The sequence below is a fragment of the Rhipicephalus microplus genome, chromosome 5, assembly GCF_043290135.1.
Source record: "Rhipicephalus microplus isolate Deutch F79 chromosome 5, USDA_Rmic, whole genome shotgun sequence".
In the NCBI taxonomy this organism is placed as follows: Eukaryota; Metazoa; Arthropoda; class Arachnida; order Ixodida; family Ixodidae; genus Rhipicephalus; species Rhipicephalus microplus.
Window position 1 is genome coordinate 204,452,108 of NC_134704.1, and position 16,975 is coordinate 204,469,082.

The 16,975-nt window shown below is 45.4% G+C and overlaps 1 protein-coding gene across 1 annotated transcript in view; it reads right to left on the bottom strand.

Moving 5' to 3' along the window:
• LOC119173557 (lanC-like protein 3) overlaps nt 1–16,975 on the bottom strand; it is a 75,585-nt gene that overhangs the window by 14,106 nt on the left and 44,504 nt on the right. Inside the window, exon 4 of the mRNA XM_037424360.2 lies at nt 9,292–9,507. Within this exon, the coding sequence (XP_037280257.2) occupies nt 9,292–9,507 (216 nt within the window). The remainder of the gene's footprint in view (nt 1–9,291; nt 9,508–16,975) is intronic.

The following is a 16,975-nucleotide window of genomic DNA, read 5'->3' on the forward strand; positions in this document are numbered from 1 at the left end:
GTTTTTCTACCCCCCCCCCTCCCAAAAAAAAAAAAAAAAAAACGAAAGACGTCTAGATCTTCTTCGTGAATACTGATCTGCAAGAATGCTTTTCCCACGTCTGCGGTCATTGCAACTATGTGTTTGCGAAAGTTCATTATCAGTGCCAGTATGTTTGGATTCAAGTTTTCTCCTGCCTCTAGGTTTTATTTCAAAGACATTTCTGGTGTCATTCACGACGTAGCCTCAAACACTATCCTCTCTCTTGTTGTCAGTCAATCTTCTTTAATGACTGCTTGATGAGGCATGTAGTATGCAACGTGCTCAGATTCATCCGACGTCGCTAGCTTTGTTACTCCCGATGTAGAGTACCGTATTTACTCGATTCTACCGCGCCTTCGATTGTAACGCGCACCCGATTTCCACGACGAAAAAAAAAAAGTAAGACATCGATTGCAACGCGCACCCATTTTTCTCGCTGGCCCGCGCAATCACACCACTCGAAAAAACGACTCCTTTCGGAAGCGTTTTCCATTTAAATATGAGGTACGGGCGAAACTTGTGCCCATCTGACGTGTAACAGAGCATTGCCGTCACTGTAGTTTTACCGTGGACCGATGTCAGCACGCAAACTTGCTTCGCCCCCTTCTTCTCGACAGTTGTGGTGCCAGGTATGTCGAAGTAAAGAGGCGTCTGATCGGCATTCCCGATTTGCCCGAACAGGTAGCCGTTGTTGTGCCGCAAGTTTAAGACGAACCTCTGAAAACTGTGAAGCATTTCATCCTACTCCTCCGCAAAACTTTTCGCATATGCCCATTCCCCTTCGGAGGAAAAAGCCTTTTCTCTTCATAAAGTTAGTTAGCCAGTACCTGCTCGCTTTAAACTGGCTCCGCATTAGACCTTTTTCTAAGGCTAATTGCGTAGCCTGCGCTTGGAGTTCTGTCGTCACGGGCTGCTGTGCCGCTTGCTGCTCAAGCACATACTCGCCGAGCAGCTCTTTAATTTGCGGAAACCGACCCTGCTGTGGTTCACTGAAGCCATTGTGTGAAGCTTTGCTGTCGACAATCTTCTGCTTTTGTTTCCGCCAGTCCCGCACGCACGTTTCGGGAACTCCGAACGACCGCGATGCTCCCGATTTCCGTCCGTTTCTGCACACGCGATGACTGTTCTTTTAAAAGCAGCATCGTGGTACACTCGAGTTTTTGGAGTCGGCCCTTCCATGCCGTCGATGCTAATGCACTACAAGATGACAAACTCCTCAGCACACGTACGAAGTGCCGCACATGGGAAACACATAGGCAGAAATGGCCGACGCGCCATGCCGACGCACGTAGGGGGCGGCCATTTTGGAAATACCAATGGCAATAGAATGACCATATTCATTTTTTTTTTCGTACTCAATTCTAACGCGCATGCGATTTATGAACTCGCTTAACCGGAAAAAAGGTGCGCGTTAGATTCGAGTAATTACGGTATTCTTTCATAGCACGGTTGTATCTTTCTCTTAGTGCAGAGTATTTCTGAAGCCATTTAGATATTTGCATCAATTTCCCAATTGCCATTTCTTTGTCATCTTCCATGTTCACCATTTCTTACCATGGTAGTCTTACTTTGTATCTATCTCCATAACTCTCCACCGTCTTTTCAAATGATGCAAAAAGGTGCTCAACTCTATGCAACCTGTTCTTTGTTTCTGTTACTCCAGTGTTTTCGAGCTCCCAAAATTTTTGGATGGCATTCGTTATCTTGTCTGTTCTTTCTGTAGCGTAAAGAACCATGACTGATTTTGCTTCTCTGACATACGATTCTGCATTACATGGTCCGCATACAATTCAAACCAGAATGCTTTCTACAAGCATTGTGTGTTCCTTTAGTCTTTTCCCTTGTCCAGTTATTGCCTGTCAGTAGAAATCAGATCCTGGGAGCTAGCTTGTTTCTTACGTCGTAAGTTTTTTATGGTTGTCGTCAGCGATTTTCATTCCCATCTTTTTCTTATAGGACTTTGAATAGTCATTTAGGCTACAGAGTCTCGTTCTTGATATCATGTCTATTTTAATAGCCTCCATTACTAGTGATTCTCCATCTGGATTTTCCTTCTGTGCAATTTCGACAACGTTCATAACACTTTCACTTTTGTTTCCTCCAAATGATTCAACTGTCAGTTTTTCTTTGCAGAGTGCCTTGCAACCAATTCTTCGTGACAGACTGGTTTGCATGAATGATCTTTGGCTTCTGCTGTCTAATAAAATTCTTGCGTACTCTCTTTTACCTTCACCTTCTGTTCATGTCATGGTCGTCTGCAACAGAACACGATGGCATTCTTTTTGCAGATTAGAAGATGCTAGCATGTTTCACGATTTGTTAACAGCCATATTGTCATTCTATCCCTCACTTTTATTATTATGCTTGCTGGCTTTACTGACCTTTGTTCTGCACATAGAAGTTGCGTGTCTTGCTTTGCAACGCTTACAAACCACCGTGTCTTTACAAACTCTTGCACTGTGATTTGGTCTCGTGTACCTAAAGCACCTGTTTCTTCTCGAAGTTTTTCTTTTTTGTCGTCATATTTTAGTGACCCTCTACAGTCTTCAGTGCTGAGAGAAACAACATCATTTTGTGATGGAGCTCTCAAATATGAAAGTTTTGCTTGTGAAGTTTGATCGGTTGGTCCATTTTCTGCGAGGGCGGTCTTCCCCGTCTTCGAAACTTTCTCTGCACCTTACTTGTTCTTGCAAAAATGTTATCAATCTTTTTAGTCTATCTTCACTAGTACCGATGTTGCTCTCTCCTTTTGAAGTTGCTGCTCTCTCTTGCGTACTTTGCCTTTTATTCTCGTGAAATTGGTATTCAATGAACAGTTCTTGTGGTGTGCAACGCTTTACGATCAGCATAAGCATCATAGCGTACAAACGCACAACAACTCCAAGCGCTCCCAATGCGTTCGTGTGCACTTGCACTGTCTGGCAAAGTTCGCGTAAGCCTTTGACATCTTTTGGATTCTTAACTGGTGCTGATTTGATCAATGCATTCATGTGAATTTCTTTCAAATGTTTTTCATAGCCAAATTCCTCTTTCAAAAGCTTAACAGCTCTCTGGTAATTTTTATTGGAGTGTTGTCCTCTTTCAATAAAAGCTGCTGCCTTTCCGTAAACGACAGATATTAGGTAGTGGAACTTTTCACTTTCCGTAAGTTATGCCGAAGATGTATCGTGCTTTCAAACTGCATCCAAAATCTTTGCCACATCAGCTTGCTGCAGTTTAACCTGAACATGTCTATTTTTGGCAATTTCCCGTAACAATCAGTAATCTGATTTCCTGACACTGTCTGTTCAGTTCTTGTTATTTCCATGAACAGTTGTCCATCATGCACGGTGACTCTTTTTGATGCGGGACTCTATTCTTGAAATGGCCGTAATAATCTTTACATCATATTCTACTATTCTTACGAGTTCATCTGCTGCTGTTTTTTCTGTCATAAATGACTCCATCTGCCCATTTCCCGCTTTCAAACTCTCCGCGATGTTGTTGATTTGGCTAAGGGTTATGCTTAGAGAGTCTACGCCTTCTCCATCATTCATCTTTCTTTCCGCCTCTGAGATGAGATTCGTTATTCGTGTCCTCAACATTTTCCTCTTCTGCAAAACGATGTTTCGATTCATGGTGAACAAGATGCAGGCTTGTATTCACGATGTAACGATGACCTCTTCCTTGTCGAAAGCTCTCGGCTCCACAACTGCGGCTCCCGGTGTCACGTCTGCTGCCTCGATTTCTTTAGCTTGGGCTCTGGCATCCCGGTTTTCTCGATGAGGGGAGGATGGTCAAAGCACCATGTTGCGAAAGAACAGACCAAAGAGCCACGACGGTTAAAACCGTCTATTCAGATAATTAGAGCGTGAGTAATGTAATGTTGATAAGTCTTCTTTCGCTTCTGATTCTTCGTTGTCTTCCTTTTTACTTTCCTGTTTCTACACCCATAAAACCCGGGATACGAAAAAACCTTTATATGTGAGACGGAGCGAACTTCCTTAATTTCTTTCGCATCTGTAGCCTCCAGGAGTTTTGTGAAGCCGCCGAGAGTGAAGCTGATGTGAGAGACCTGACCCTAGCAGTGATTCAGATCATGCAGAATGAAATCTTGACGATGCCCAGATATTCGTTGTGCGAATCATCTGCGATGAATGCCATGTTGACTCTGATTTCGCCTTGTAACAAAGCCAGCCAGTAGTTTCTCCCGTTCTCGACACTAGGCCAGATCATGGAGACCCTTCATAAAGTGAAGTACACAAGGCTTTCTCACAAGCCATTACAAACATCAAACGTCTTGTGCATATGGAACACCCACCGCTCTATGAAGTGAGAAATTTTCAACATATTTTGACTAACCAGTATAACGTTCTAAGAAGAATTGATAACGAAGAGGAAGATGCAGTTCACATTGATCATTTGGAAGCAGAGATGGAGGAAACCAACATTTATGAGCGCCAGATTATTCTAGCAAGGGTGAGAGTAGAGTATAAGATCGAAGATGCATTAAAATCTCGGCAAACTGACGTAGAATCAACATAACAAAGGATGAGAACAGAAGTAGAAAGAAAAATACTCTCTTTATCGGCAACAACCCATCAAGTATTATGTACCGGATAGCAATCTTTTCCCACAGAAGCTAGAGGAGTCGTCCTCGGGACAAATACTGGAATATATGGGCAGCATACAAACCAGGGTTTCCACGACACAAAAGGCAATCTGAAAACCCAACACCGAAGAACATCTGCCCAGTCTAGAGATATCTTTCACAGCTTTAGGATTCTCGTCAATGAACTGTTCCCGCGAAGCCAATGACAAGACAGCGGCTGCACCTCAGGCGTAGCTGGAGAAATATTACTGCACAAAATAAAAACAGCATGCATCTGGACAATGAATGATCCTTCACACCTTGATGATGATCGCATGCCAAAGAAAACAGATTTGGATTTCATGTTTGCGCATTCATGTGCCCAGAGGAAAGAAACCAGAGCCAATTAATGAAGTGAAAAGAAATGAAAAAAAAAAGTAAGAGAAGACCGTGATGACACAAAAGCAAGCCCCTTGTACTGGTCAAAGCATCTGCTCATAGAGACAGCTTCAGAAGTCAACATTGAAGGGAATGCGTACGGTGCGCTTTACTTCCGCAAGCTGCCAAATGGCGAGACGTCACAGCGGCGAAAGAGAGAGACCAGACCAAGCCAGAGCCAGAAAGCTGATGCTTACAAGTTTAATGATGCCAGAGAGAAAACGAAGGAACAGGTTTTTCAGAAAGAGCGGCACAGTATCTTTACGGAAGAGACTTCAGTGGGATTCATCATTTATATAGGTATAGCCCACAACGACAATAATACAAAGAGAGACACACACACAGCGCTCTCTTTGAGTTCTTGTCGTGGTGCTCTATACCCATATAAATGATGAGCCCCAACCAACTAGCCCGGCAACGTGTCTTAGCGAACTTCAGTGGGAGTTTTTATGCCAAGAAAACCTGCTCAGCCACATAGCAGGTTGTGATGATAATGACAAGAGCGCCATAGGGGCAAAATCAGAGCGGGAAATTAACTGGAAAAAGAGAAGAAAGAAGACTGGTGCAGCGAGCGTGCGTGGCCGGCTTCGATGGTTGTCGGGGCTTTCGACCCCGTGTCCTGGGTGCTCGCCCCAGTCGAGCAAGACCTGGATGCCAACAAGACGTCATGGTGCGGGACAACGACTTAAGCTCGAGCCAGCGAGCTACACGAGAAGGTGTGTCTCACCGTAGACGCTACTGCAATGGACTCAACGCCACATTGCCCGGTGCTGCGGTCACTGCAACGACGGTGCGCGTGAGTGTGGATTTCTAGACTTGGTGTCGCAGGAGGGAAGCATGCTGACCGTAACGACATAGACTTTCTCCTCGCACGAAAGGAACTTTATTGTAGACTTTCCATTTATCATTGTGAGATTCTATCATATGTGTTGCTGTCCTCGTCCGATAAAAAGAACGGCTTCGTGTTATCGGGTTGTCTAGAGTGCGTCCGATGACCTGGGCCCATTGAGTAAAACCCTTACTCACCACATGTGTACATCATCAATGTCAACACACTAAATAGCACAAGCAGGGCAAAAGCGCCGAAAACAGCGCTGGAAGATCATGTGCAGGAGCAGACCCGGATGACGCCACTATAGCACTGACTTGGAACTCTTACTATTACGAAGAACATTGAGTACTTGGAACCCATTTGTGCATTTAGTTTTGTTCGTCGATGTTGGGGGTGCAAGGATGTTGAAAAGTGCATAAAAAAGGAGGAAGCAGGAGACTTAAAAAGGTCAAGCACATTCACATGGGCTTCATCAAACGTGGAACTGACATGCCTTTTTTTTCTTACCCAAAACAAAATTTTCCACATAACGATACACAAAAAAAACTTGGTCACGGTCGAGCCCTTCGTTGACTGCGCTGTCAAAACCTGGCAAGAAAATATTGCACAACAAGGGGCAGCTTAAGACCCAAAGAAAATGCCCTGCTTCGGCATGTAGTACCTTTCTTTAGATAAGAGTATAGCCCAGATAAAGCTTTAACGATGATAAAAACTTGTAAATGGTCAAACCGGCAGAATTCTGGAATGACAAACTTCTCCACTGGCTTCAATGCAACTACAAACAGCCTGATGCAATGATTACTGAGGTACAGAGTAAGAAGATCTTCAATGTTAATAGAAAAACATTGCCAATGATGTTACTCCAAGGCAGAAACGTAATAACACCCAAAGAATTTTTTGTTTCAAAAGGATTGTTCACAGCTATGTGCAAAAAAAGTTTGTGCGAAAACCTGTTTACTTCATTTTGCCAAGTTCCCCTCTCAGCGTGATAAGTGTGGTGTGCTTTTGAAAAGTGCGTGTCACAAAGAGCAAAACCTCATTGAGTGCACATGCGGTTCAGCTCTAACGAGAATGGCGATATTGAAAAGTGGCGTGCACAAGGACAGGTGGCGCAATAGTAATAATAATTTGAGCCCACTTATAATGAACCTGAGCCTGACATGGCATCCGTTCGCTGTATTCCGAAATTGCGAGTGAAAACACAAAATTTTTTGCCCAGAAATGTCCATGATGCACGTGTTTCGAAGAGCAGTAGCGACAAGGGCAGTCTCGAGTTTATTTCAAGCGGCAGCGTGCTCTTCACCGAGGCCCATGGTATAAGCTGCACGAGGCACTGGCTCCAAAGTTTCGTTGTTCTTGCATTCAGCTTCCTACAAATTGCTCTTTCTGCGTACTTCATTCACAATGCCTTAATCCGTGCAAGGTTCCGCGGTGCCGGCATCATGAAACCATCAAAACAGTTGTCCCACCCGCTCTCCCATGTCGGAGTCTATGACACGCTGCCACGAATCGCCGCAATTGTGGTCCTGTTCGGAAGCTTCGGGCTCGGCATTGGGCCCGAGGTCGACGAAGTCGGACTCGTGAAAACAGTTTTGCGCGCATGTAGCCGTCATCACCGTCCACGAAATATTCATTTCCACAGCTGAATACCGGGACATCCGAAGTGACAAGTTGGCTGCCAGGTGGTCAACAGCTATGAGCAAGCACTTTTCATCGTGGCACCTAACGCACAGATTATGCCCAAGCCAAGCGGTCACACTTTCTACGTTTTGTTGAGCGACAGGAAAAAAGAGTGCAAGGCCTCCCGTCCGCCATCCTGACAACGCACGCACACGAATAGCGAGCAAGACACGCACACGCGACACACATGCCAGAACACGTCAAACAGCTCTGGGCCTGTTTCTAGTCAGAAAATGAAACTTCTGAATTCGAGCCAGCGTGGCTGGCATGACAGATTGGTGGAGACGGGCGAAGGGATTGTGGTCAAGAAAAGAGAGCAGATTTGTGAGAGAAGGGCAAGGAGTTGCAAAAGAGTGAAGAGAGGGGAGGATACAACGGGAAGGCAACCTTGAAAACCAAAACATGTGGAAAGTAGGCCGGTCAGGTAGCTTGCTTGAAAGGTCCGCGAAACCCGCAACTCGCGCGTAGAAAAACTTGAAAGAGCGCCAGCGCGAGCAAAGGTCAAAGAACGGCCGCCTGAATCGGCGCACCTGACTGTGTTCCTGACTGTGACTGTGTTCAAATAATCGCACCTGACTGTGACTGTGTTCAAATAATCGGCGGCCATGGTTAAAGAATCGTATTAATGCGCCGGCGGGTTTGCATGGTCTCACCAACTTCGATATTTCGCGATTCGGTCCGTGCAAATAATAGCCGTTTTTATGCTTCGGAATGCGTGCAGAGGGCTTGCCCAGCCCAGTGCGAAGTGAGCAAGAACAGGTCCTAAACATGAAACAAATCGCGAATCATTAGAGTCGGTGGGATAGCATCGCGTGTGCACTAGAACGATACGACAAGACAAGACGCAGATGATCGGATACAGTTGGCGGCCGACGGTGTTGGCAAATGGTCTGGTCACTCCAGGCCGGCGACGCCAACGACAGTACCAGCGATCAAAACTGAGGGGAGAAGGCCGACCGGTCTTTGAAAAGTCGGTGGGAAAACACGGGCCTTGTCTGGCGATGCGGGGTGCTCAGAGTAGCGGGGGGACAAACGAGAGAGGGGTATGTAACAAAAAAGCGGGCGGGGAGAGCAGCAACTAGAGGGGCGCGGAGGCAGGGTCGGAATTTACCAATAAGAATCTATGGTTACCTCGCCGATGCCTGACCGGTAGTCGAAAGTGGTTTCTCAGGAAGTCAGCACAGTGCAGACTCCGTTCGCTGTAACCGATCGGTGGTGCTCAGAGACATTCGTTGCAAATGGGATTTTGTGCCATTGAAACGATGTATATTTTCACGGTCACCCGGATCTTGTCCGTTTTAAGCGAAAGTTCGTTTTAAGTGGGGCCGTTATCTGTGGACTCAACTGTAATACAAAAGAAGAAAGGGCCAATCACATGCCAACATGCTGGTTTAGCCGTCTCCAATCAGGACGAGACAAGTGGGCCGGAGTGCCAGGAAGAACCTGAGTAAAAGAGAAGGGGAGTTTGAAGAAGACGTTACATTACTGATGTTCACAACCCTGTTGAACAGTGCTTGGGTGGTAGGGCCACTGTCAGGCACTTAGTCTGCCTTGTACCATCCCTTGAAATACATTATGTTGAACAAACAAACACGATTTCCAATGCCCGAGGTATCTACAAGTGGTTACATGCAGACCGTCTCGTCCCCAGCTCTGTAGCTGGTCCTCGCGTTTCCCATTCCCAAGCTAAAGATGTCTTCTCATCGACAATTCGGACTCATTCTCGCACTCGACCAATGCAGACACGTACCTGGTGCTCCGTGGCACCAGTGAATGAGCTCGTCCTGAGAACGGCGCGGCTTGGTGACATCCTCCAGGTCGCACGGAAAGTTGCCCCGTGGTGTCTGCACGTGCAGCAGGAAGTCAACCGAGGCCCGGATGTCATGCTCCACTGTTTGGTCTCCCGCAACAAACCACGGGAAATGGAGCAACGTCATCAGTATGGATGACAGGCCATGGGCAGCACCTGCACGTACAGTATTGTGCACACAGAAAGAAAATATGTCGGCACACTTTGGTAAGAACTGAATCAGAGCCAGTACAGTTAAACCTGGATATAACAAAATTAATAAATTCCCACAAAAACTCATTATAAGAAGATCACTGGCACGCGTGCTATTCTGACAAATATCGGTGCACTTTTGAGGTGAAGCGACTGTGAAAAAAAGCACTTCTCGCAGGACCGGCCGCATTTGCTCACACCAGAGTTTTGTAGGAGTTCTGCGACATGCCAGCAGTTTCAGACATGGTCTTAGCACCATTATTGAACTGACAGAATTCATTCATGACATCAGCAGCTCTTTAGACATAGGTGACCTTATTCATTGATTTTGCCAAGGCCTTCGACACTGTATCTCATCCTAAACTATTGCACAAATTGTTTGTCATACTAAAGAATGCACCATTGGTTGGCTGGATATCTGACTTCCTTTTGCAGCGTTCACAATAAGTCCCATATACAAAAACGCTCTTTGCCTTTAACTTGACTTAAAACCGCCTTCAATGCAGTGTGTTTGAGACGGGTATGTGCATTAGTGCTGCCTTGGCACTGCCTAAATACAGCGCGTTCAAAACGCGTTTGTGCTGTATTGAAGTCAATGACAAGTCAAGTTCAAGTCGAGCAGCGTTTCTGAATGCGGGGGCAAGTCTGCTTCAACTCTACTGACTCGCCTTTGATGCCAGTTTCATCAGGAGTTCCCCAGAGTTCTGTGTTAGGACCCCTCCTATTCCTGCTTTATATTTATGACTTCCCCCTGCACACTTCTGTGGAAATACGCCTTTTTGCAGATGACTACGTCCTGCATCACACTGTTGAATCTCCACTGGATCATGCCATTCTTAATTCACTTCCTCGTTTTAGTAGCCAGTGCAACTCTTTCCAAATGATATTAACTTCTCCAAGACAGTCATTATGTCATTTACCAGATGTTCATGCCTCATAACTTTTGACTATAGTTTTAACAATGTTAGTTTGTGCATAGGGTGTCTGAATGCAAGTACGTTGGTGTTATTATGACACAATTTATCATGGTCGAAACATATGGATCTCACATGTAAGGTTATTTTAATATTGATCTCGCATGTAAGGTTATATCAGTTTAAGTTATTAATATCGTACTTGCTCCTTAAGAAAGAAAACTGCTTACTTATAAACTCTTATGCGCCCCATTCTTGAATATGGTAGTGTGGTTTGGAACCTCCATAAATATGTTACGTCAACAAACTTGAATCTGTTCAAAAAAGAGCTGTGCCCTTCATATGCAAAAGATATGACAGAGATTTTTCTTGAACGAATTTCGTTCCGCAGCTAGATCCCACTGCACCTGAAAATTTTCTGAAACTTTCCAGACTTTTGTATACGAGAAGTGACCATGCAAATGACATTGCAACTTTTTTTACCCACACTGACATGTTCAAATACAGTTCTTTCTTTCAACTATAGAAGCCTGGAATATGCTGCCTGGAAGTGTTAGTTCTCCACCACTTCAAGAATTTTCCTAAGCCTGTCCATGAATATTGATTTGTTCTTGTTTTTTTTTTCTTTTCCCACTCCTGCAATAGCCTTAATGAGGCTGCAGTATGTAAAAATAAATAACTAAATATAAGATCCAAAACAGTTGGCCGCCAGTCTTGCTTTGTATAACATTAATTTGTTGCTATCACGTTCATTGCATTGTATTCAATGCGCCGTCATGTTGTTGCCAGATGTATTCAGCAAATCGCAAAGGCTATAAGCCTGCGAACTCGCGAGGAATTGGAAGACAGAAGCGCTTGACAAGTCAACCTCTGCAGATATGTCGTCACCGTGGCCTCGCACAGTTCTCATCAGCCCCTAATCTGACATCCCCTCGGTAGTAACGACACAGTTGTCCGCATTTTTAAAGAAGAAAGAAAAAAAAGAAAGAAAGCTGAACTATGTGGGGCCACACCATGCGCACGCAGTGAAACCATGCAGGCGCGCAAGCCATTGAAAACAAAAAGCAAACGACACGGATACCGCAGAAAACTATTCCGTAAAGCAACCTTCATATATAGCACACTGCCCACGTTTGTGATGCTAACTAAAAGCCAACGCAAAAGTAGTTTTTTTTTTTTTTTTTGTATGAAGGGGGTGGGGAGCACAGTTACCCATGCGCCTGTGGCGGCAAGAATGGTGGCAACACCGGCTTGAGGGATTGGGATGCAGGCCAGCCTTCCTGCCTCTCGCACATCTGTGCAATAATGAGCACTGGTAGTTGCCAGGACCACAAGGGCACCATGCGTGCCGCCGCCACTTCATACTTCATCAACGGCGGGGCGTACGCGGAAGATGCATGCTCATACCAAAATGACAAAATCCGGGGCTAAATTTTTAGATTGTCCACAGGGAAAATTCGCTATAACGAATTTGTGACCGCTATGTAACAAAGTAACAGCAGGAGACAACCTTGATATACATATATATTGTGAGCATACAGCGGGATGCCACTTCTATAGCGGGATGCCACTTCACGGGAAAGAGTTATTGCGTATGCTAGTCGTGCTCTTACGGCTGCTGAACAGAACTACTCCATAACTGAGCAGGAGTGCCTTGCTGTCGTTTGGGCAGTACAAAAATTTCGACCGTATCTTTACGGACGCCACTTCACAGTCATTACAGACCATCACGCCTTGTGCTGGCTATCGTCACTGAAAAACTTGTCTGGTCGCCTCGGTCGTTGGGTGCTCCGTCTACAAGAGTACGATTTTGACGTGATCTATAAGTCTGGCAAAAAACACCAAGATGCAGATGCTCTCTCTCGCTGCCCCCTTCCACTGTCATCATCGAGTACGCCAGGTGATTGCTGGTCTGGTGGGCAAAACTCTGCGTCACCCCTCACATTATCACAACTTGCGGTTATCGACACGCCGGCTTCAAATCGCTACACCGAGTTCGCCACACGCCAGCGTGATGATCCATATTGCAATAGCATTATTCAACGCCTAAATGGTATATCATCTACTCCTAATGCTAGATTGCGCCGACAACTATGGAAATTTAAGCTCGATAACAATGTGCTCCATCGTTACATTTACACTACTGATGGACACCGCTGGGTTCCAGTACTTCCGCATTCTCTACGTCACCAAGTCCTCGAAGCCTTTCACGACGACCCATGTGCAGGCCACTTGGGATTTCACAAAACACAAAGCCGCATCAGGAAACGTTTCTTCTGGCCTGGCATCTCTACCTTTGTGGCCAAATACGTTGCATCTTGCCATCTGTGTCAACGGCGTAAGCGGCCAACTTCGTCTCCTGCCGGCCTTCTGCAACCCATCCTGTGTCCCGAGACTCCTTTCGCCATCGTTGGCATAGACCTACTAGGACCTCTCCCCATCACACCAGCAGGTAATCGTTGGATTGTGACTGCTGTCGTTCACCTTATACGGTACGCAGAGACTGCTGCACTACGCACAAGTTCTGCTTCAGACGTCGTAGACTTCTTTCTCAACGCCATTGTATTGCGCCACGGTGCACCTCGCGTCCTCCTGAGTGATCGCGGCAAAACGTTCCTAGCCACCATAATCGAAACCCTGCTCACAACCTGTGGTACAATACATAAGATGACGTCAGCCTACCACACTCAAACTAATGGGCTGACAGAGAGATTTCATCGGACACTAACAGACATGCTATCGATGTACATCGCACCAAACCACGACAACTGGCATACGATTTTGCCTTTTGTGATGTTTGCCCATAACACCGCTGTTCAAAGAACTACTGGCCACTTGCCTTTCTACCTCGTGTACGGCCGTTCACCGACATTTACCATCGACGTCTCTTTCCTAAATGTTCCAACTGACGCCTCGGCAACCGTATCAGAGCAGTTCATCACAAGGCTCGAGGAATGTCGGCAACGGGCTCGCCTTAATACAGAAGCCAATCAGCAAGATCGCAAGCAGCGCTACGACAGCTCTCATCGCGACGTCTCCTTCAGTCCTGGGGATGAAGTGTTGCTTTATACGCCCATTCGTACTCCAGGATTGTGCGATAAATTTCAGTCACGCTTCATTAGACCCTATACAATCAATGAACAAACGTCACCAGTGAACTACCGTGTCACTCCCAGAGACCTTTCTTCGGATCGTCGCTGTCGTGGTTCGGAGATTGTCCACGTGTTGCGTCTGAAGCCATTCGTTCGACGTTCCGTTTCCATCTAAGACGCGTCTGGGCTGGCCGCTCAAGCGTGAGGGGGAGATAAGTGTGAGCATTATTCATGCGCGTCATTGTATCATATGTACATACTCATCATCATCAGCCTGACCTGTGTTATGGGGCAGAGGCTCGACAAGTAAAAGAAGTGTCTTGCAGCGAAAACGTTGCCTTACAATATATATATCAAAGTAGTCTGCCACAGTTACTCTGTTACATAGAGTTTGCAAATGCATGTACTTCTATGGAACGATGACGGGGTTATATCGAGGAATTCATTATATGGAGGTTCGTTGCAAGCAGGTTGTAAAAGGATAATTCGCGTCCGCTTTCTGGATCGGCCTCTCCGCTTTCCGAATCCATGGCTCAGTGTGAATGTGCCTATGGACTGTTAATACATCTGCCAGTCTACCCAACATACACAGGACCACATGTCGGAGGTGCTATACTACACACCGCAATGTTTATCCAATTAATAAACTGGAGCTTGTAATGCTACATTCCTTTTGTACACTGCTCAGTTTTGTCTCATTTCTAGTTAACCAATGCACACATTCTCCTCTGATCTTGTTTTCGGCTGAAAACATTACCTTTACATCATAACTTCCAGCTAGCTTTATTGTTCTGTGAGATAGCCCGCGCATATAAGTGATCGCTACCACCTATGAGCTAGAATCAATTTGATCTCCCATTTCAGAAAATGGTTCCTCTCCCTGCTTAGGCTTCTTTAATAGCCCGACACCTACAGCCAGCATCACGAATAACGGATACCCTGCGTCCTGGAGGCTAAAACCTGTTCACGAAACGAGCTATGAGCAGTGTGAATGCAAGATTTTAACAATGAAGACCGAAAAAAAATTGTGATAATGCCATGCTTGACGAGCTTTGAATTATTTGAAGCGAAATTTATGAGCGGCTTTCTGGCCCTAGGCGAAAAGGTCTAACACACATGATCCGACAAAAACTCCAGCTTTAGATCCAAACACTGTAGCTTCTTTTTAACCAAAACTTCTCATGTAAATTTTAATCCCATTCCTACAGGAAATGCAGCATCAAACACAAGAAATGCAGCATAAAACACAAACACAAGTTTATTGAATGCGCACACAATGTGGTGTATTTATACCTTTGACGGGTGGTGGTGTATATATAGGGCAGATTGGCAGATGTATTAACACGATGCTAAGAAAGCAAAAGCATATGTCCCATCTGGAAGGGCGCCCTAATACACATTTAGCACAGCAATGCAATGAGTGTGCATGATCTCGTTTTAACAACACTACCTTGAAACATAGGCATTCGAAACAGAATTTCAAAAGAAATGTTGGAAGCCTTTTTCAATGACAAGTTGAAAGATAAGTGCGTTATAGCCCCCCTTCGGTTACCTTACTAGCGAAAGAATTTCACTCCTGTAGTTAAATCAGCTTGCGATCGTAAGCTGTGACATGTGGGCTGTTCAAACATTTTTTGGACGTTATGAAGTGACCCTCAATATATGTACAATTCCACGCATAGAACATGACCGTGCAGGAGACTACTCAGATGACGCCATACAAGTTGGTCAACGAAGAAACCTGGAAACGACGCTCAATGCCATGCTGCCCAACGTCACTGATGATGAAAACTATGACGTCACTGTCTACCTTCAGCACGCTGAAGATGAGTGACAACTCGCCCGCTTCCCCATAAACAACCAACAAACGACCCGCAGCCGCCGTTACATTCTCCGACAAACCTTATCTTCGTGAAATACCAGCTCGGTGACCGCGTTTGTGTGTGGATGCCAATATGCCGACGTGGACTGAGCGAAATACTTCTGCGACAATATTTCGGACAGTACAGGGTAGTTCAGCGTGTCAGCCCACTCAACTACGAGGTTGTCCTCAAAGGCATTATAAACTCTCAACGACGCCATGCACAACCTTAAGTGGTTCGCCTAAAGCTATTTCATGCGCGTCAATGAACCTGAGGATTGTATTTTTGTTGTTGTTGCTGTGCTTTTATGCTTGTACTTACAGTTTGTTCTCTTACTTTATTATGGTGCTTTCCTCTTTTGTTAAAGCATAGGGACGATGCTTTTTTTCAGAGAGGGGCAATGCCACATTCCTTTATTATGTTTTGTTATTTCCCTGAACACTGATAGTAATTCTCAGTGCAAAACACGCCTGTAGTGTCCGAGAAGCTTCAGGACTGACGTAGATCGTTTTGTTAAAATTACGCCCATTTTGTGAACATTATAGATTCTTCTGGAACCTACGCAGCCGCTAGCGGTAACGCTAGACTATTCGACGGCACATGTATAAATGCCGACAAGCTTCCCCGCTTGTCAGTTTATCGACAGCTGACGCTCTTTTCACCACTACCAGAACCAGTGTCTTGCTGTAATCTGACTTTCCTTATACGTGGTCACAAGTTCGGCCAAATAAACAGTTTGATTTTACCATACAGCCTGCTTCCTTTTGCGTCACGACCCCGTGACAATATCATCCTGGTTGTTCTGGCTTGTGTACAGTTCTCAGTAGAATTCCTCCACCACCTCAACTATCCTATCCATACTGGTTGCAGCTTTGCCTTCCTTGTCTTTTAATGCATATATCCGATTTTTTCCTATGCACAAACTTGCCTTCGCAGCTTTCAGGCTTCTTCTGCTTTGTACCGCATGTTCCATTTCTCTATGTTATACCTTTTTATGTTGGCTACCTTACACCTATTGATTAACTTCAAAAAGCTCTATAGCTGTATATTGTCGGTTGCATTTGAGGCTTTCATGGTTTGTGCTCTGTAAATGAGATTTTTGGTCTCCTGGGATAGTTTGCCAGTGTCCTGTCTAGTGACTGCACTTCTGACTACTAAAGTAAATGCGAAAAAAAGCACATCTACATTACGTACTTGTAAATTTAAAAAAAGTATTCTGAGGCGGCTGATATAACAGGCCACGGCTGTTAGGGTTCCGACGCACTTGCTTGGCGTAATAGGCCAAGGTCACAGATTCACTGGCTGCCGTTCGAGTTTCCCGGTGGCATAGTTTTTCTTGCACTCACGCAAGAAAAACTTCAATGCGTCAACGGGGAAGTTCAAATCTGACTGCGTTCCCTCAACGGTGCTGCTATGGAAGCACCACGAAAACTCTTGTCAGGAAGCTGCGAGAACTCACTTCCTGCACGTGGACGACAGCCGCTTTCCCCAGAGAAACTGCACTGCGCCAAATGATCTCAGTGAAAAACATAATGATCGCAGTGAAAGGCGTCTGCTGCTGCTG